Source organism: Pinus tabuliformis, chromosome Q, assembly GCF_031772625.1.
Source record: "Pinus tabuliformis cultivar Carrire ecotype Pingquan chromosome Q, CPIR1, whole genome shotgun sequence".
Classification (NCBI taxonomy): Eukaryota; Viridiplantae; Streptophyta; class Pinopsida; order Pinales; family Pinaceae; genus Pinus; species Pinus tabuliformis.
Genome location: NC_142296.1, coordinates 1164382352 through 1164403457, shown reverse-complemented (window position 1 = coordinate 1164403457; position 21106 = coordinate 1164382352). Strand labels below are relative to the sequence as shown.

The 21106-nt window shown below is 37.5% G+C and overlaps 1 protein-coding gene across 1 annotated transcript in view; it reads right to left on the bottom strand.

The window, feature by feature from the left end:
- GC2 (golgin Putative 2) overlaps positions 1–12666 on the bottom strand; it is a 139653-nt gene extending 126987 nt beyond the window's left edge. Inside the window, exons 1-3 of the mRNA XM_089388003.1 lie at positions 12411–12666; positions 11134–11933; positions 10377–10866 (exon numbers count right to left, since the gene is read on the bottom strand). Of these exons, the coding sequence (XP_089244129.1) occupies positions 10377–10866; positions 11134–11933; positions 12411–12464 (1344 nt within the window). The 5' untranslated portion in view covers positions 12465–12666. The remainder of the gene's footprint in view (positions 1–10376; positions 10867–11133; positions 11934–12410) is intronic.
- Between the last annotated feature and the right edge of the window lie 8440 nt (positions 12667–21106).

Sequence of the window (21106 nt, the reverse complement as noted above, 5' to 3'; positions counted from 1 at the left end):
TTTACTGTTCATGTTCTATCTACAGTGAATGTCAAAGTGATTTATGGTTAATGTGATTGTTATTGGAAACTAATTTGGAAATTCTCACTGGGTTGCTAAAAGTATATTGAAGTAATTGTGATAAGCATAAGACATACCATTGTTAACTAAAATTAACATCGTATCAAAGCTCGAGTGAAGACAAAGCCCAAGCAAGAGAGAGAAAATCAATCACTAAGAGAGATTTGTTGGACATGACTATTGGACAAATCTCCATGGCATCTACATCTTACTTCAAGACTAAGGACAAGCTCAATGACAAATCTGATTATCACGCATGGAAAATGACTTTGGACTTGACTTTGGAAAAGCATGATGCAATGGACTATGTACAGGGAAAAGTGGTGGAGCCTCCTTCAAATGCATCGGTTGCTGCTAAGACAAAGTATAAGAAAGGTGGGGTCAAAGCTAAGAAAAATATCATTGACTCCATTCAAAAGAATTTGGTTGCCTATATGTTTCATTTGGGAACATCTAAGGAGATGTATGATAAGTTGGTTGGAATGTTCAAAGTGAACAATGCAAATCAAATCCTCTTTCTCAAAAACAAGTTGAAGGATATCAAGATGAATAAATGGGAGTCTATCCAATCCTACTTCATGAGAATAACTCAAATCAAGAATGATCTACTATCTATTGGAGAAGTTATCGCTGACAGGGAGCTCACTCTCATTGCACTTGGAGGTCTTATAAGACCTTGGGATGTATTTGTCACCACTATTCTCAACAATGACAGGATACCTGGTTTCGATGAGTTATTGGCTAGATGCACTCAAGAAGAAACTAGGATGATGGAGAGATTCAAGCCCTCAAATGGAAATGAACCTACTGCCTTCTTTGCTTATGTAAAAAGGAAGAATAATGTTGGTCCAAGGAGCGAGGTCAAGGGTTGAAACTTATTCAAGGAAGGAAGAAAAGGAAGGTGCTACAATTGCAACAGGTTTGGCCACTATGCTAAAGAGTGTCCTCACAAGAAGAATACTCCAAAGGATGATGACAACAACAATTACAAAGGCAATGGCAATCAAAGGAACAATACGTTCAACAACAAAGGAAAGGGGAATGCTCCCGCTGCTCGAAATGGAAATGGTCGACCTCCCAAGAGGACAAGAAATGCCAAGTATGATGAAATTAATGTTGTAGAAAAGCAAGATGAGTTTTATCTTATTTCCGCTCTATCTACTGCCTCTCCTCTGGACTCCTCTGGATATGTTGGATCATTGGTTGATTGATAGTGGAGTCTCAAGGCACTTCACTGGATACAAAGAGGCCCTCCCAAATTTGGTTGAAAAGAAGACTAATTTTGAGATCATACTTGGAGACAATGCCACCTACCCCGTGAAAAGGATAGGTATTGTCACTCTTCACTTGAATCAAGGTCAAATCATTCACCTATAAGAAGTATTATATGTGTCTAGTTTCAAGAAGAACTTGGTGTCTATATTTGCAATTAAATGCTTCAAGGTAGTATTCGTTGATGGAAAGGTACGTATTTGGCAAAGAAACCCTAAAGATGCATTTACTGTTGGCTTTAGAGTTGATGGTCTCTATCAAGTTGGTGGAAGTCCTTTATGAGCTTTGGCAAGTGATACTTCACTCCAATCTAAGCTATGGCACCGGAGATTTGCCCACTTACGTTACAAGCCTTACCTAGGGTAAGGAAGATGGTCACAGATATGCTCGGCAGCTCGAGTTCAACATGAATCACGAAAGTGTTTGTCAGGGTTGTGCTACTGGAAAACTTACAAAGGGACCATTCCCTTCTAGTGAAAGCAAAACCACCGATATTCTTCAATTGGTCCATTCCGATCTGTCTGGTATGTTGCATGTAACATCGTTGGGAGGATATTTATATTATGTAATCTTTGTGGATGACGACTCTCGTAAAACATGGATCTATTTCTTGAAGAGGAAGGATGAAGTTTTCAAATGGTTTTGTTCCTTCAAAGAATTGGTGGAAAATCAAGCAAGAAAGAAGATCAAGTTATTGAGGGTTGACAATGGAACCCAATATGAATCAAATGAATTCAATGACTTTTGCAGAGAGGTTGGCATTAAGAGGTAGACAATTGTTCCATACACTCTTGAGCAAAATGGCGTTGCTGAAAGAAAGAATCGAACAATCATGGAAGCCACACGTGTCGTGCTCCATGATCAAGGCCTACCAAAGTTCTTATGGGGAGAAGCTGCCAACACTGTCGTATATGTTCAAAATAGGAGCGGCATCAAGTCTTGGATTTCAAGACACTCGAAGAAGTCTTCACTCGCAAGAAACCTGATGTTTCTCATTTTAGAATCTTTGGTTGTCCGGTATATTTTCATGTGCCTAAAGAGAAAAGAAACAAATTGGAAGCATCTGGGAAGAAAGGTATATTCGTTGGCTACAATGAAAATTCGAAAGCATATAGAATCTATGTGCCTGGTCAAAGAGATGTGGATGTCATGATGTCACCTTTAATGAAGATACTGCTCTTGGGAAAGGCAGAGATCTCCCCATCCCAAGGAAGGACAATGATGATGTTGCTACTGAAAAATAGGATGAACTTCCCACAGATGAGCTTGTGCCCGATGTTGAAGGCCCGATGGATCCTAATGATCCACCTCTTGGCGATCCCTCTACCTCAAGGAAACATCCACTATGGCTCAAAGATACTCTCGAAGATGTTGAAAGACATATTGCTCCAAAAGGGACATTTCGTGAAAGCAAGAAGCCAAACAGGGATCAAGGTTATTTAGTTGCTAAGAGTACTATTGTTCAATCTGAACCTTGCACGTTTGAAGAAGTCGTAAAACATCAAGTATGGAAAGATGTAATGAATGAGGAGTATGAGTCAATCATGAAGAATGATGTCTGGGATGTGGTGCCTAGACCTAAGAACAAGTCTGTGGTCACTTCTAAATGGCTTTGCAAAATCAAACATGGAGCTAATGGAAGTGTTGAAAAATATAACGCCAAGTTCGTTGCTCGAGGCTTCTCTCAAAAGGAAGGAGTGGACTATGACAAGATATTTGCACCGGTTGCTGATATACAACTATCTGATCTATCATTGCTCTCGCCGCCAACCAAGGATGGAACCTACATCAAATGGACGTCAAAATTGCTTTCTTGCATGGCTCGCTTAAAGAGGAAGTCTACTTGGAGCAACCTCAAGGGTTTGAAGTACAAGATCGAAGGACACATGTATGCAGGTTGAAGAAAGCTCTCTATGGGTTGAAGCAAGCCACTAGGGCTTGGTATGAAAGTATTAACAGTTATCTCGTGAAGCTGGGATTTACAAGGAGCTATGTTGATCCTAACCTATACTTCAAGGTTGAAAAGGACATGCCCCTTATTTTGGTCCTTTATGTTGATGATCTCTTTCTGACTGGTGCAAACCCTCTCATTTATCAATGCAAGAGGGAGTTGATTTCCGAGGTCAAGATGAAGGACTTAGGTCTGGGGCTTGGGGTACTTCTTGGAGCTATGAGCAACCATAGGGTGAGTGGTTCACCTTCCCCTATAGGTGCGTTGTGTACAAGGTGAGTGGTTCACCTTCCCCTGTGATACCCCATGATGGTTGACATTTGTGTAGGAAGAGTGGTTCACCTTCCCCCACAATTGATGACACATATGTAGGGTGACTGGTTAACCTTCCCCTACGATTGATGATATATGCATAGGATGAGTGGTTCACCTTCTCCTATGGCATATGAGTAGGATGAGTGGTTCACCTTCTCCTGCGAATGCCCCAGCATACATCCTACCCCTGTAGTCTAGGACTCATGGGAAGTACCTCTCATCTAGCCAATGAGTTGGGAAAAGTGGCTAGGGACCATAGCACTACAAATGGACGCATCGTGTACTGTCGTACTCCCTATGTCTAGGATGCATGGTGTTCAACAACTTGATATAGAATCAAGTCTAATTGGGGTTCTACCCCCTTAGACTAACTTTTGTCAGTGGAGAGTGATAAGGTCTTGTGACTCACTCTTGATCGATTCTTCTTCATTATCTATATCAGTGTTTAGTAAAGTTGAGACGAGATGTAGAGATGGTACATGATGACAAGATGGCATGATGATGGATGAAATGGCAGGTGGAATTCTCCCTAGTTGAGAGGGAGTGTTAAAATTGGAAACGAAGGCCAAATTCCACTTTAGATAGCTCATTTGATGGAGATAATTATTGCATTGAATTCTTCTTTTCAAGAGGACCAAAATCGACCTAAAGATCATCAAATTTGGATAAGCATAAATGTGTTTTTGAATTTATGCCCACATGTGCAAATTGTCAAGGTCGGCCACATCATCATGTAGGCTCATGAAGCCCAAGAGACATGTCACTTCACCCTCAACGACTTGTATAAATATGAGAGACCTCAAACCTCATTTGGCATCATCTCATCTCACACATTCTTCTCTCTCCTCATCTGATTGGTTCGTACAACTTATTGGGCATCTATTTTCCTCACACGTGTGGCAACAGAAGGACGAATTAAAGGGCCAAAATTTCTCAATCTATTACAGGTTTGACCAGCGTCAACCAGAGGTATTTTGACCACATTTGACTGCGATTTTTGGCACGCTGCATTTATTGGCACAGGAACCGAGGCACTCTGTTGACTTTGACCGCAAACCAATCACAGAGTTGACCACAAAGTTTGACCAAGTTTGACCATCGATTTCATGACTGTTTTGGGCTAACTTTGACCACATTAGAATGTCGAGTTTGACTGGTTACGATTGAGCTGCTTAGAGGACAGTTTGTTGTTGCTTTGACCAGCATTGACTTTCTGGTTAGGGTTGTTGACAACTGCATAGATTTTCAAATTTGACAAGACTGCTTAATCATCATTTGGCAAGTCAATTTTGACTTTATTGTACTCTCTTTCACCACTGAACATTTGATATAATAATAAGAAAAGTTGATCAAAGGGTTTTCCCCATCTTGGAGTTTTTCCCTGGCATTAGCCAAATCTGGCGTTCTCTTGTCTTCGCATGTCTTCTACATTTCATTGTTCATGTTCTATCTACAGTTACTGTCAATGTGATTTATGGTCAATGTTATTGCTACTGGAAACTAATTTGGAAATTGTCATTGGGTTGTTAAAAGTACATTGAAGTAATCGTGTTAAGCATAGAACATACCATTGTTAGCTAAAATTAACACCATCTCATTGTATGGATGGTGTTGAGGTTATTGCCAGAGTTGATAACTACTCAAAAAGAATAGTAAGGGAAGCTTTAGAAATTGAATTGAATCAAAGCAATTTCAAGCAATATTAATAGGGATGACGGTACCAAATTCATGAAGCATGGACAACTAATGCTTCAATTACTGCAAAATTCTTCAAAAAACACTACATGATATGCATTGTAAATTCCACTGACTTAAAATGTTAGTAATATATAGGGGGGCCACTTCCCCGCAACCATGATTCAAACATTGAATCTCTTGGTTTACATTGTACTTTATAACACGACCATTGCCAATTGAGCTCAATTGGCAATGGTCGCATTATAAAGTACAATGTAAACCAAGAGATTCAATGTTTCATTCAATGGGCGTGTTATAAAAGTGACATTCTCCTTTATCTTTCATGTTCATCCTTTTACTTAAATTTTTAACATTACCATGAAATGACTCAGGGTGTTTGAGAGTGGTTTCGACCTCATTGGATTTCATATGGAGAAAGTAGACTTTTGGATCTCACTCAAAATCCAGCAGACTTGTCATTTTTTCAAGATTTCAGGATTGTGGGTGTTTGCAATGTTTCCATTGGATTTTGTCATGTGCTAAGGTATGGAACTTGTATTTAATCAAGAGCACCAAGCCCTCTTTGCAAGAGAGACTCCCAATGATGAAGAGCACCAAGGTCATTCGACTATGCAGGAGGAGACTCCCAATAAAGCACAAGACAAGAAATTAGAAATTTCTCATGGCAAGAGGGTGAAGCAGTAGATAATATATTTACTTGTCTTTTCTAGTTTCCAGAACTTTTTATAACTATTGACTCTTTCGTATTTATTATGGTATTTTTTGTAAACAATATATGACAATTTAAGTTTGAAGTCGGCATTTATAACTCATTGTTAATGAATTATGAATATGATACTTTGTGAAAGTTGAAACACTTCATTTCATGTTAGATATTCTTTGTTATAGTTTGGTTACTTCATAATGGTAATGGTTACAAGTACAACTTTAGTGATAAATGATGACAATGTTATATAGTGAATTGTGAAAGCTTGAAACTTTAAGATTGATGAATCATGAGACTCAATATGTTGTATGTAACTAACTTGTGGACGTGGTTGATAAAGATTATAACTTCTATATGATTGATGTTATACGGTTCAATCCATGTTTTTATGTTTTTTATATCTAATTCATCATTCTACATGCTTTTGTTGACATATATGCATCAAAATATATAAAAATCCGCTCCCGATTCACTCCCAAACCGGGAGCTTTTGAAAATGTCGCTCCCTGCTCCCGCTCCTAAGTAACCTTGGTTCAAATCCCAATGGTCAAGCCAACAAAATGTGTGTGTGTGTGTGCATGCAGTATTGAAATCATTGGAAAATTGTGGGCAATTTTGTTCTGATGATGATACATGAGAGTGGAACAAAACATACGTGTGTGTGTAGTATTGAGATCATTGGAAAATTGTGGGCAATTTTGTTCTGATGATGATGATCCGTGAGAGTGGATCAAAACATAGAGATTTAACAAAAAACTCCAATGCAGTTTCTTTATCTATTTTTCATTGGGATGCATAAATTATGTACAATAACTATGAATTTGGAACTATAAAAAGACACAGCACAAGATATTATGTCTTTCAAGTCGGTATGGTAGTAATCATTTTTTATTATACTTATATAATATAACCAATATATAGGAAAAAAGGGGCAATTAAGAAAATGACATCGCATATTCTAGTTGAGGTGTTAATTTTGTTAACAATGGTATGTTCTATGCTTTGCACAACTACTTCAATGTTCCTTTAGCAGCCCAATGACAATTTCCAATTTAGTTTTTCAATAGAGATCACATTAACCATAAATCACATTGACAGTGACTGTAGATAGAACATGAATAACAAAATGCAGAAGACAAGCCAAGACAAGAGAACACCAAATTTGGCGAATGCCAGGGAAAAACCCCAAGATGGGGAAAACCCTTTGATCAATTCTTATTATTATTATATCAAATGTTTAGCAGAGAGGGAGAGTACAATAAAGTCAAAATTGACTTGCCAAATGATGATCAAAGCAGCCCTGTCAAATCTGTAAATTTCTCTGCAACAATCAACAGCCCTAACCAGAAAATAAACGTTGGTCAAAACAATAGCAAATCATCCACAATGAAGCTCGGTCATACCCAATCAAACTCGGCCTCCATAGCTGGTCAAAATCGGCCCAAAACAGTCATGAAAATAGTCATCAAACTTGGTCAAATCCTGTTGTCGACCCTGAGATCAGTGCTAGTCAAAGAGCTCATAATACCTCAATTTCTGTGCCAATAGATGCAGTTCTCCAAAACCAAAAATTTTACCCAAAAATCACAGTCAAACTTGGTCAAATACCCCTTGGTCAACGTTGCTCAAACCCTGCAACAATCCTACAATTCAGCCCTGTAATTCGTCCTCTTTTCTAGCCACACGTGTGAGAAGAATTCGGCTACCCAATAGTTGTACGAACTAATTAGATGAGGAGAAAGAAGAATGTGTGAGATGAGATGATGCCAAATGAGGTTTGAGGTCTCTCATATTTATACAAGCCATTGAGGGTGAAATGACATGTCTTTTGGGCTTCATGAACCTACATGATGATGTGGCCGACCTTGACAATTTGCACGTGTGGGCATAAATTCAAAAACACATTTTTGGTTACCCAAATTTAATGATCTTTAAGTCAATTTTGATCCCCTCGAAAAGAGAAATTCAATGCAATAATCAACTCCATCAAATGAGCTGTCCAAAGTGGAATTTGGCCCTAGTTGCCAATTTTAACATGAGGGCATTTATGTCCCACTCAAAGACAGAAGACCAATAAAATCTTGGTTCGTACTTCTCTTTCAGATTTTTCTATCAATGTGCACTTTGACCCTCCATTCTAGGAAGAAATGTATCAGCTACCTTTTGCCAAACTGACCACCACAGTTGAGAGTGGATGAGCAAGTGTTGCCCTCGTCAGGTCTGAATTTGCTTTAGAAAAAGCTTTGGTCCTCTAGTTATGCACAATTCATTATTGTATCTTTGTTATACTCGGAAATCACTTGAGTTTTGACAACGGATCATTCAGATATCTTTTACTTCTTCTTATGAGTTTACCATAGTTTTAAAACTCCGACTCCGACTCCAACTCGGCCAAGGGTCGACTCCGACTCCGACTCCAACTCGGTATCGACTCGGCCAGCTCGATTTCAATGACTCGGTCGTTGTAAAAAATACATTAAATATTTATTTTTTATAAAACACATAATTTTAAAGATTTTCATTCATGTTTCCAAACACACAGCATTAGAATATAGATAGAAGACAACATATGATCAAAGTAGGCTCATGAATATATCCATTATATCAAAATGGCACCCAGTGCATTGTCCAATACATACACGATGATGATATAGAGATCAAAACAAAAACACATAACCAAGGAGGCTGTAAATGGCCTCTACAACAAAAGTATGTGACCAGTACTACTGGCTAGTGGCCACTGCTAGAGTTGCCAACATCATCTGGCTCAGTGTTACTTGGGAGCAGGAGCGAAAGTGGGGAGCGAGAGCGAAAACGGGAGCGGGAGCGACATTTTTAGAAGCTCCTGGTTTGGGAGCGAATCCCAGAGGAGTTCGACAACCAATGTCACTAACATCAAGGTACATAGAGGGATTGGTGCTCTTGATTAGATATGAGTTCCATACCCTAATACATGACAAAATTCAATGGAAACATTGCAATCCTCCAATCCTGAAATCCTGAAAAACTGATAAGTCTGCTGGATTTTGAATGAAATCTAAAATTCTACTTTCTCCATATGAAATCCAATGAGGCTGAAACCACTCTCAAACATCCTGAGTCATTTCATGGTAATGTTAAAAATTTAAGTAAAAGGATGAAAATGAAGATTAAGGAGAATGTCACTTTTACTTTAAGAATTTAACATTACCATGAAATTTAAATAGCATATCAATAGTACAGAGTATTTGAGTGTGTTAAATAGAGTTTGGGAGGGGGAAATGGACTCCAAATAACATTTAACTAATTCATAAAACACATTGGAGTCCAAACCAGTCAGCAAACACCTTAAAAAATCATTAAAAATTTGTTAAATCGCTGTTTTACTGGGGTTACGGGCTGTTGTTTATGACTCGGCCGAGTCAGTATGGAAACGGCCGAGTTGGCCGAGTCATGGCTGACTCGGCCAAACGAGCCGTTTCTTCTACCGAGTCACTTCTGAGGGCAACGAAACGGATCAACTCGGCCGTTTCGGTTTCGAAACGGCCAAATTTTAAAACTATGGAGTTTACCTAATAGGTTGAACCATAATGACTAGTTTAACAGTCTATATGAGGTGGAGTGGTGCTCATAGTGATGTGATACATGTCAAAATAAGGTATATTATCATAGCAGCACAAACTTCATAAAAATCATATTTGTGTTCCTAAATAATAGTGCAAATGCAATGTGAGTCCCAGGGGGAAGCTCAATTGGTGATCGAAGTAATGTGAGTCTATGGTAACTAAGAGATCCAAGGTCCAAATCCTCCCACTTATGACCCGGTTTATAAAGAGGAGGACAGGCCATAGACCCCACAGGTTTATTGGTAGACCCATGTCACACAAGCTACCAAGTTCCTCTGGGTTAAAAAAAATAGTGCAAATGCAATGTGAAATGAGATTTCTAGACAGACAACATTTTTATATAGGAAAATATCAGGATTGATAGTTATAACAATGAATATATGTTGAAAAAAGATGCAATTTAAATATTCATTATTAAGATGCTATGTGCAGAAGTAAAATCAGACCATAAAATATGTTAATAAAAACAACATAAATCTTAAAAGCTAAGTTTAATCCAACCTGGTCAGTGGACATGGTAGCATGAACATGAAAGCAACTTGATTCACATAAAAGACACTTAACAAATACAGCTGATAGATAAGGATTGATGAAAGTATGCTTATCAATGGGACTGCAAATATGAACCATTCTAATCTTTTATCTCAATATTGTTACCAATTTGATGTGCCACTGCAAACTACTGACAGGCCTTAATTAACTTGGCTTCAACCATGCAGGCAAAGAAAATTGAATAATGATAAATAGAAAATAATTAAAGAGAACTAACCTCTCTAGCTTGTTGTTCTTCACGCTCAGCCAATATGTTCTCTAATCTCTCTTTCTCTCTTTCCAGTCTCTTCACAAATTCCTCTCGTTCTTTTATTGTAGCTTTAGCGGCTTCAACAGCTGCTGCCTCTGCAGCCATTTGTTCCTCCCTCATTTTCCTCTGTAGTTGTTCATGCCTCTCCACTTCGGCATCCTCTGAATCAGATCCTGAAGTTGAATCTGTATCCATGTCTGACCTTTTATCACTTTCTGATGAACTGCCATGGACATCATCTAATTCAACTTTGGCTCTTTCTTGGCCTTCCTTGGAGCATCTTTTCATGTCCACAACCTGCAACTCTGAAACATCTGCAGCAAATATACTTCTTTCTTTACCATGTACGCTGTCCCTTGGTATGTAAGCGATTTCTTTCTTAGTTTTCTCAAGAGATGTATTGTAGGAGTCTTCCCCTTTCCTGCTGACTGTCACATTTTTCCGAGTTAACATTAATCATTTGAAGTTCCTGAACTTCATATTGTCCTCCATTTTGACCATGGCGGCCAGCTTCTTTTAAAGTCACTGATATTGTATCTGTAGCTTTAACGTGAGACTCAAATGTGGATTCGTGAGAAGGTTCCAACTGGGCTCTTACTAAGCTGTCTTCCTTTACATGTGAAGGAGAAATACTACTGCCAGAAATAATGAAACATTCATCATGCCGCTCAACACTTTCAATTGCCTGAAGCCCTTTGTAACCATTTCTGTCTGTGTTTTCTACCCATCTTGAGCCTTTGTTAAACCTTCTGATATAGATGGATCAGATCCGCTCCCATGAGTGGAAGAGTTACTACTAGAAACGATTTCTGGTTCGTTGGTACGCTTAATGATACTGAAGGATTCACCTCTTGTAGTAGGTGTCTCATTCTGGATTCTGTATCCATCTGCTTTGCATCTAGAATCAGACTCTGAGTTATTATCTTGTCTCACAAATTTGTTTGAATCAAGAGATATTGACGATGCCAAGCCATCTGAATGACGAGCACTCCGTGAAAGCTTTGAATCATATGAATTGGATGGAACATGCTTAGAAGCAACAGATGCTGATATTCCGGTAATTGAAACCCCGTTTTTGTATACATCTTTACCTGCCAAGAAAGGAGTCTTACCTGCAACATTGCCATTTCCAGCATTATCAGAGTTTCCCAAACTGCTTCCACGACTAGTAAGCTCAGGGGAAGCTAAAAGTTCTGTCCAGTCATCATTTCCCAGGACCGGCAACGGCTTAGCAACCTTAGGCAACGATCTCCCAAGTGCCTCTTGGATTGTTGCTTCAGGCTGTGAGGCAATTGAACTTGAAGTGGATTTCTTAAGGCCATGGAGATGTCGGGTCCGTGAATGCTTTTCACCACGAATATTTTTTATGTGCGATTTATTCAAAAGTTCAGGGGTCTCCTGTGACTTCTTATTGAATTGATCTTGCAAATGAGGAATTCCATTCGGCTTGCCAAAGCCGATGTCGAGTTCACTGGATCGAGGTTTGTCTTGCTTTCCAAGCGATTCCGCAGCTTGCTGGTCAATCTGTAGATTTACACAATTTACTGATATGGAATTGAAATCTAATTGATAATCTCCACACAATTCACCGAAACTAATGCAGTGAGGGTTAGCAGGATAGCAAATCCCCAAACATCCAAAAGGGTCGATTCAAATATCATTGGGTAATGTTACAAGAAGAGCTCCGATGGTCAATCTGTAGAATTTCATAATTTCCTTAAGACCGCACAGCTAGTGCAGTGAGGGTTTGCAGGGTGGCAAATTGCCAGACATCCAGAGGTTTTCGTTTCAAATTGGATTGGGTTTTGTTAAATAACATGAATTTGATTTAGCATTCCAGCATTCGCCACGTACTGTTTGTTCGAGATAAACATTCAGAATCTAAGAGGAATTAAGTAGATCTATGCGGTAATTTTGATGGATGCATGCGATCTGGATTGAGCAATGAAAAAAGGCATTAGAAAAACTGTGGAAAGAGGCAAGAGATATGAATATATTTACCTGCTCAAGTAAACTCTGGGCCACCTGAAGCTTTGAAGAAATCCATCCAGCCATTTTTGTGAAGCAGATCCAGGATGCTCAGCCTTCCATCTTTCAATTCTCCAACTAGTCTTTCCTTGTGAAAACCCTTGAACCGGGTTCGATTTGAGTATTTTCAGTGCGTAAAACTGTGTCGTGGGTAGTAAGGAACATGGGATGGAACAAACGAGCTATTATATACTATACAATAAATACAATCTACTCTAATCCGGACATAATAAATTATTTAAGTCGCTGATATATGATACATGATAAAATATATATTTTTTTATGAGAAAAAGTCAGACTGTTTCTCCATCGAGAAAAGTTGACAATATCCGTTTAATAGGCCCACACTCATTCAAAACTCAATTACCAAAGAAGAAGTTGGTTTGACAAGATTGTTCACTTTTTTCCAATTTCGTGGAGATTACTTCAAATAGTTAATGTTTTAACATAAAGGATATAAGATTCAATCTCAAAACTCCTGCTATACCGTATATAATTGGGATGAAAGAAAATAACCAAATTAGCAATTTCATCATGTGATCTAATAGAGAATATTCTAAAGGAGTGAAGTGATTCTTCTTACCTATTTTGTTTTTTCTTTCTTAATTTAGTTAAATTTATTTTGAATATTTTAAAAGATCATTAGATCATTTACTTTAATGAAGATGAAATCATACTATTAAGCCTCAAGGTAAATGTTACATATTTTGATGAATCAGATAATCTAGCAATTTCATCATGTGATCTAATAGAGAATATTCTAAAGGAGTGAAGTGATTCTTTTTACCTATTTTGTTTTTTCTTTCTTAATTTAGTTAAATTTATTTTTGAATATCTTAAAAGATCATTAGATCATTTACTTTAATGAAGATGAAATCATACTATTAAGCCTCAAGTTAAATGTTACATATTTTGATGATCAGATAATTTAATGAGAATATTAATTGGAAAATTTAAAGGAGACACTTTTCTCACAAAGGTTAAGGGATACAATCTCTTTAAGAGTTGAAGGATAAAGATAAAGATATATTGATGAAAGATTTAACGAAAGACTCCAAGGAAAAAGGTTCTAAATAGAATAAGGACAAGCTAACTCCGACCAAGTTAATGATATCCCATATTTCTTTTCTCCCTATCAAAAATCTTAATTATGAAGATTTTGTCATGGAACTTGAGGGGGCTAAATAGTACAGGGAAACAATGTTATCTCAAGGAAAAGATTAAGAAGGAGAACCTGACAATTGTCATCTTGTAGGAAACCGTGTTCTTCTTGCAAAAAAAGGTATTGTCTGTGTTTAATTTCCTTACACAATTTTGTTGGAGGTATGGCTCATTCTCCATCGTCTAATGCCTCTCCTTCTTCAACAATTATATTATCAGACAAAAGAGGGCTTGGTTCGTTCAGTTTTTTTGTCTATCCTCATCTGCACGTTATTGTATCATGGATCTTTGAAGGTTTTCTCACTGACTCTCTTGGGTATCTCTAAACGTAATCTCTTTATTTGTGTTGCAGCGGAATTTGTTTTTTGTAAAGGGGCGAAGTTGTGGGTGTTGCAACAGAATTTGTTTTTTGCAAAGGGGTGAAGTTGTGGTTTTAACTTCACGTTTAATGCTCTCATGTCAACTAAAAGTGTGTTTTTGCAGGAAATGTTAGTTTCACTGGGTGGTAATTGCCACAATGGACTAGTGATCTCTCATTGTTTTGTCGGAAGTTGTTTCACTTGACGCCTCTCGAATTGTTTTTTCCACAGTGATTCGAGCTCTTAAGTTTATGTTGGAGGATTTTGTTGTAACTGCATGTCATGGATGTAAATGATGTTAATCTCTAGTCTCTTGCTTTCATAGTCATGATGTTTAGTTTTGTTTTATGTGGTTGGAGAATAGTACTCCCAGGTTAGTCTTTTTTTAGTTCCAGAATCTATGTTATCAATGTAAATCTTATCTTTTACTAATAGAAATATTTTGCACTAGCTTAAAAAAACCACTCAAACCATCTTGGGACTCTTCCAAAATGAAACTTCGAAAAGCTCGAGGAAAAAATAATTTCACCATGGAAAAAGTGAAAGTACCCTTGTGCACGTTTCTAGTCCCCGTGCTATCCATACATCTAAATATTGTGGAAGAACTCAATCATCTATCCTAATTTGAAGGAATCGATTCAACAAGGACATTAATTTGGCTCTTGAGAACTAAATCCAATAACTGTTATTTTCTTAATATGTTAGGCAAATTCATCTTCTCTTATCATGTACCCATCCCCCTAAGTGACATTAGGGAGGTGAGCTAATGGATTTTTTCCTCTTTAAGTACTATTATAGGTCTCTTTTGAGCTTGTATATGTGTTATGCTCAATAAGAACTTCCCAACCATTGTACTTTTGCTTAATTATGAGTCATGCATAGAAAGATATGACCTTCTAAAGATTTCTTCAAGTTCTCTTTTTCTCAACCACGTGAGCGATCATACTGGTGATGTGGCAATGAGTTCACCAAGCATCCGTACTGTGCCATGTTACAACTAGAATTATTCAGCCTTGGGTTCACATTTGTTGAGACATTCATCCTTGCTTAACAACTTCTTGGATTATAAAGCTACTCTTCGTACCAATCGTACCAATCCCCCCATCGTACCAAGCCTTTTAAACCATGCAACACAATGCACATGAACATTTTATCTGTGCAATATGTCACATAGGGGAAAATGTTATCCTATATAATATCACATCACATAACTTTTCTTGGTACACATCCTACTTTTCCATGTGTCTTCTATGCCCCCCACCTCTTCCTCTATCCCTTATCTTTTCCTTTATTTTTTCTCTCTCTTTCTACATATTGCATGATGAAACTATTTTATTTTGTGACAATCCCCTTTCCTCATCTTTATCACATCTACAAAGACTATCGAAATGCAACAACCAACAAAAGTTGGCCATGTGTCCACCTCAATGTTTACAAGAGGTGCAACAACCAATTAGAGCATGCCACATGTCCTCAAAGTTTTTAAAGAAACGACAATGCGACACATGCCATCAGACAAAGTTTTCCTGACTCATGATATTCTAATGAGGGTTTACCACATGTCCCTTCAAAATTCCATGGCCTTTGTCATATCACACGATTTTTTTATATAATATTAGCTTGTATCACATGAAAATATTTTTCATGCAATACACAAAAAAGCGTTAAGAAAGCCTCAGAATCCTTCCAAATTTTTACTAACTTGTGCTTAAGTGCTTTCCATAGGATGAGGTACTTCTCGAAGACCCTTAGGCTTTTGTAAAGCTCAAAAAAAGGCATGAATACTTAGAAAATAATTGATTTAAGTGTTTTAGAGGATAAGTAGACTCATATACCAAGCCCTTAATATGGAAGGGCATACATCCAAAGGATGGATGCCTTAATTCATCAATGCCTTCTTAGAAACTAAGTGTAAAAGGCCTATGTACCAAGGTCTTCAAAGATTTCTTTTTGGGATAAATCCATCTCCTTAATAGTTTCATGAGATGAACATTTGCTTCTTAACCTTAAAGGTCAAATAATGCATATGACCTCCTAACATATTTATAAGCCTCTACTCAAGTAGAGGTTGGGTTTTCTAAGTCCATAGACACGTTTGCATATTTGAAAACGTCATCAATCCACATACTTATGTGAGTTGTCAATGTACTTAACAGAATCCCCAGGGTATATGCATAACTTATTTAACCAGATTATGAAGCAAACATTCAAAACTCATCATATGTATCCCAAAGAAAAGGATTTTCTTCCAAAATTAAACATATGGTCTCATCCAAGACAAAACCACAACTTCCAACACTTGACTTCTTTTACGAGGATTATGAGGAGGATAACTCAATCTCACAACAAAACACATATAACACTAGTCTAAATAGCTTTGGAGACAAACTTAGAGGTATTACTTAGTCACCCATAATAGCCTTAACAACTCAAAATGAAACTAACAATGACACTTTAATCCAAGAATAAAGCCTAGTACTTGGATAAATAAGTTACATTAACCCAAGATTTCAAACATAAAATCTTGATTCTTTTGTGTAGATGCATGCACTCAAGAGAAAATGGATTATTCTCATCAATTTAGATGTTTTGTGAAGATTGGTCATGTATAGCCATGAGTCAAAAAAACTATAAAATCTTATGCTCAAATTTTACATCCTTTACTACCCAAAGGGGAAAGGGAGATGGCTATATGGGCATGTATGCATGTTTTTGCATGGCACCAATGTAAATGAACCATTCCAACCATTCAAATCAATTTAACAAGTCGTTTAGCCCTTACTTCATTTATGTAGAATTGCTACTAACTCAAAGCATCATCCATCAAACTTGTCCACGCTAGCTTTTGCTTAGTATTGTGTGTGTGTGTGAACACGTACACACACACACATGCAAAAGGGAAGGTCACAAGTCCAACACATAGTTGTAACACCAATAAACAAAATTAGCATGCAATGTTACTTTATTATGGTACTCCTAGTGCAATGACAAGGCCAACTCCATGGCTTTATATTTAGCAGGCATAAATAATGCACCCATGAAGATTATGATGACAAGGCTACAAAGTCATAGGAATGATAAAAAAAAGCAACCATCCAATGAAATGACACTTTCATCATCTTTGTTGAAACAGGAAAAAGGTATGATTTCTCTTCATAAAATGCTTCATTTATCATTCATCCTTATACGATTATCTTCGTTTATAGGTTAAAATGAGGAAAATATCGGCTAAATTTGGATGAAACTATTTGGTGATAGAATAGGCAAATCTAGTACGAAAAACTGATTCTTTGCTATCTTTGTATGCAGAGATGCGGATTGGGCAAAAGTTGTTCAGTTGGCAGAACAGCACGAGGCCATAAAAGGGAAAAGCTACGGCGTCTTGGGCAGACAAGGAAGCGGAAGATCAGTTCGAACATTCCTATTTTATCACATGATCAGATTTTATATTGCGAAATCCTTAAGATCCCCTGATCCTAAGGATTCGCTTTTATCTAGTTTCTCTTTTATGTTATATATAGGGCCGAAAGGCAATTAGATACAGTTCAGACTTTGATAATCTGTAATTATTCTTTTTGGAACATATACGTTGTTATATCAGTGATTATGTCAGCTGTTACTTGAAATTAATGAAAGAAGGTTGCGTTTGATACATCTTCATATTCTAAGTTTTATTAAGCAGAGGCTTCTGGCGACTCTAGGCCCAGTCACAAGAAGTTCCACTGCTCCTTTGTGTTATAGTTTTATATTTAGTCTTTGCAATTGATTTAATGTTCAGTTATTTCATTTATCGTGAAGATTTGGGATATTGATTCATACTGTTGTTCAATTAGATTCAGAGTGAAGTCGTGAGATATACTTAAGTAGCGCTTTGATTGGAATGAGTGAATTCGTGTTGATATCAAATTGCTGATCATTTGAATAAGATGTTATCATAGATCTTAAGAAAAAAGATTGATTAACTTCTATAGATTGCAATATAGATCGTTTTCCATTTACGAATCCTTTATCGTTGTTGTTCAATTACCGATTATTGTTGAATTACCGATTGTTGATTGTTGTTTACTTACTGTTGTTGTTCAATGGAGTAATGCGGATTGATTTGGGTTGTTATAGATTAACAATGTTGTTCAATAGCCATAGTTTCTTTACTTGATTGAGTGTGATTAGTCTTAAGTTTATTTGAATGATTCTAAGTGTAATTCTTATTTGCATTCAGTTTCAATTGATTTTGAAACAAGTTGCATAGAATTGCAGAGTGTGTCAAAGAGTATTTCTTCCATAGATAGTTCTTTTGAGAAGTTGTGTGAATTGAATTGAAGAATTAGCCTTTAGTGATTGCAACGATTCATCATTAGATAACTTTTAGATTCAATGCACGTATTGTGTTGGCACTCTTGAGATAAAAAGACTTACCTTAGGTTGACAACTAATGTAGGGATTAAGATTGCCTGTAAAAAGACATCTTAGTGAGCCAACATTTTGGCGTTGTTGTCGGGGAGAGTGTTTCAAGTGATTGTTTTTATTTCTTTGTTGTAGGAGAATTGGGTTTTAAAAACGGAAGGTAAGAACCTGCGTACCTAGCAAGTAAAGTGCTTGCTTACCTACTCGCTTTACAACAAAACCTTAGAGGTTAAATAGGAATTTGTTTTTATGAATGACTAGAAATAAAAAGATAGAAAAAGAGCAGAATCCTCCACCAAAACCCACAAAACCCAAAGGATCGGTGAACCTTGGGAGAACGACCTTTATAGACGAAATCGTAAGAAGAGTAGAGTCTCAAGCATCAGTAGGATTCCAGGCTATACCTAGAAAAAGTTCTACTGCTATCCCTCAAGCAGCAGGCTCACCATCTACAACTCATGCTGAGATTCAAAGCCAAGTAGGAGGATCGAAACAGAGTTTTCAAGCTACAATAAGTTTACACTCTGATCCTCTACAAGAGGGAAAATCTTGTAACTTAAGAGAAGGAAAAGGAGAAACTAGTGGGGTTGCTAAAGCAAAACCACAACTGTCTGAACAAGGATCTCCTAAGATTCCAGACCTAGGAAGTGATGTAAAGCCAGCTTGGGTTGCTAACTCTCTGCTTACTCCAGAAGCACCCCTTGAAATCCTTGAAGATTATTGGCATATCTTTAATCAAATGGCAGACCAGCCATCCCAAGGTTAAACCTCGACATTAGAGTACCCCATAGTCGACTAGGTGGCCAATGCTCCTACGAAGGTTATTCCTCTGCAGAGCATCCAAACCTTCCATGGGATGATCACAGAGGATCCTGATGCTTTCCTGTTTGAGTTTGATGTCCTTTGTAGAGGTTATGACTATACCACTGACCCCCAAAAGCTAAAACTATTCCCCTCCACTCTGAAAGGGGCAGCTTTGAGATGGTTTATGGGTCTAGGTGGGCAAACCATCAATTCTTGGGATGAAATGAAAACCTCCTTCCTTAAAAGATACCAGGACTTTTGTAAAACTAGGGAACTGAAAGATGAGATTTTTAAGATGACTGCAAAAGATAATGAAACACTAGAAGAATATGTAGAACGATTTAATTATAATTTGCAGAGGTCTCCACACACTTCCCTACCAAAAGAAGTCCTAAGAGCTATCTTGATTAAAGGAATGAAAGAGGAATGGGTAGAAACTCTAAACTTAATGGGAAAAGGAGATATTTCTCATGAAGATTATGATGAAATTATTTGTTTGTGTATTGTTGAAAATGCAACAAGATGATGGAGCTTAGTGGAAAGGATTCGCCTTCACTAAGTGGGCCCGCAGGCTATTTTTGGCGCAAAGTCTATTTTTAGACATATGGATCATGCTCTATGAGTTGCAGGATGCTACTTGTGGATGATTGGTCATGTTGGTAAAAATAGATGGACTTCTATTTTTAGACATATGGGAGGAGTCTATTTTTAGACTGCCGGTCTAAAAATAGAACAGTCGAATATTATTAGCTCTTAATAATATTTGGACTATAAACATTATCTTATCCTCTTGTAGCACTTCAGTTCGAGCTACGGATGTGGCACATGCAGCTGTCAGAAGGAAATACACTTTTCTTATGGGTCAGTTGAGCTATTGCATGATGGACTTCAGTTAGAACTCAAGTGGTTGAGTTTGATGGAGTTGATTGAGGAGTTGATGGAGTTGTGTTCAATTTGACTTGGTTGAACTAGTTGTATTTAGTCTAACTAACAAATACTCTAGTGATGAGTGGTGTGAATTAATTATTAATTAATTCACTAATTATTAACTCATAAATCAACTAAAGAATACATCAGTTAACTCAGTGCATGGATAGTTCAGTGGAGACAAGTGTTAGAGGTGAGTGAAAGGGCAAGACAACGGTCAGTTGTGACTATAGTTGTGCATGAGATTTGCACAATCAATGGATTGAGTATTGCCAATGAGGATTGTGTGGCTCAGCCAAGAAAATACGAGTTTGATTCAGCCATTCTCATCTATTCTCATGCAGGATTGCGCAGTGGAGGTAGGCAAGCAGCGGAGGAGATTTGAACCTGTGATTGATTCAGATCTGAGCTAGTTTGTGTGTAGCAGGTGGAGATAGTACTGAGTGCTTGTGAGGAGTATTGTCTATGTGTTGTTACATGTTCTCAATCAATATAATATACAGATAGTTGGGGGTTTTCAGCTGTATGCTTTCCCCATGATATACTGTGTTGATATGTGTGATTGATGCTTCAATGTGCGCATGCGATTATTTCTAAATACTGCAAATTGATGATCAACGTAAAGGAGATTATGTATTATGCATGCATTCCGCAATAGTGTATAATCAGGATAATCTCTGTGAATAAGTGTCATATTATTCAAAATTTATACATGTATCAAGTGTTCGCGGGGAAGCACACGCACAGGAGCAGCTAGCCGAGATCCCATGAGCAGAGGAAGCAAACCACATAGTGGAGGTGTAACACGGATGGAGATCGGTAACCTCCTGGAAGATTTTAAGACAGATATCCTGGGCACTCTTACAACATAGCTGGATGTTCTACAGGCTAAACAAAAACAAGCTTTAGCAAAACAAAATTTGGCCATCTTCTGCCCACATTGTTGAAAGAAGCATAGTCAACGAGAATGCCCGTTAGACATGGTTCAGACGTGCGCCATCTGTACTAAAGATC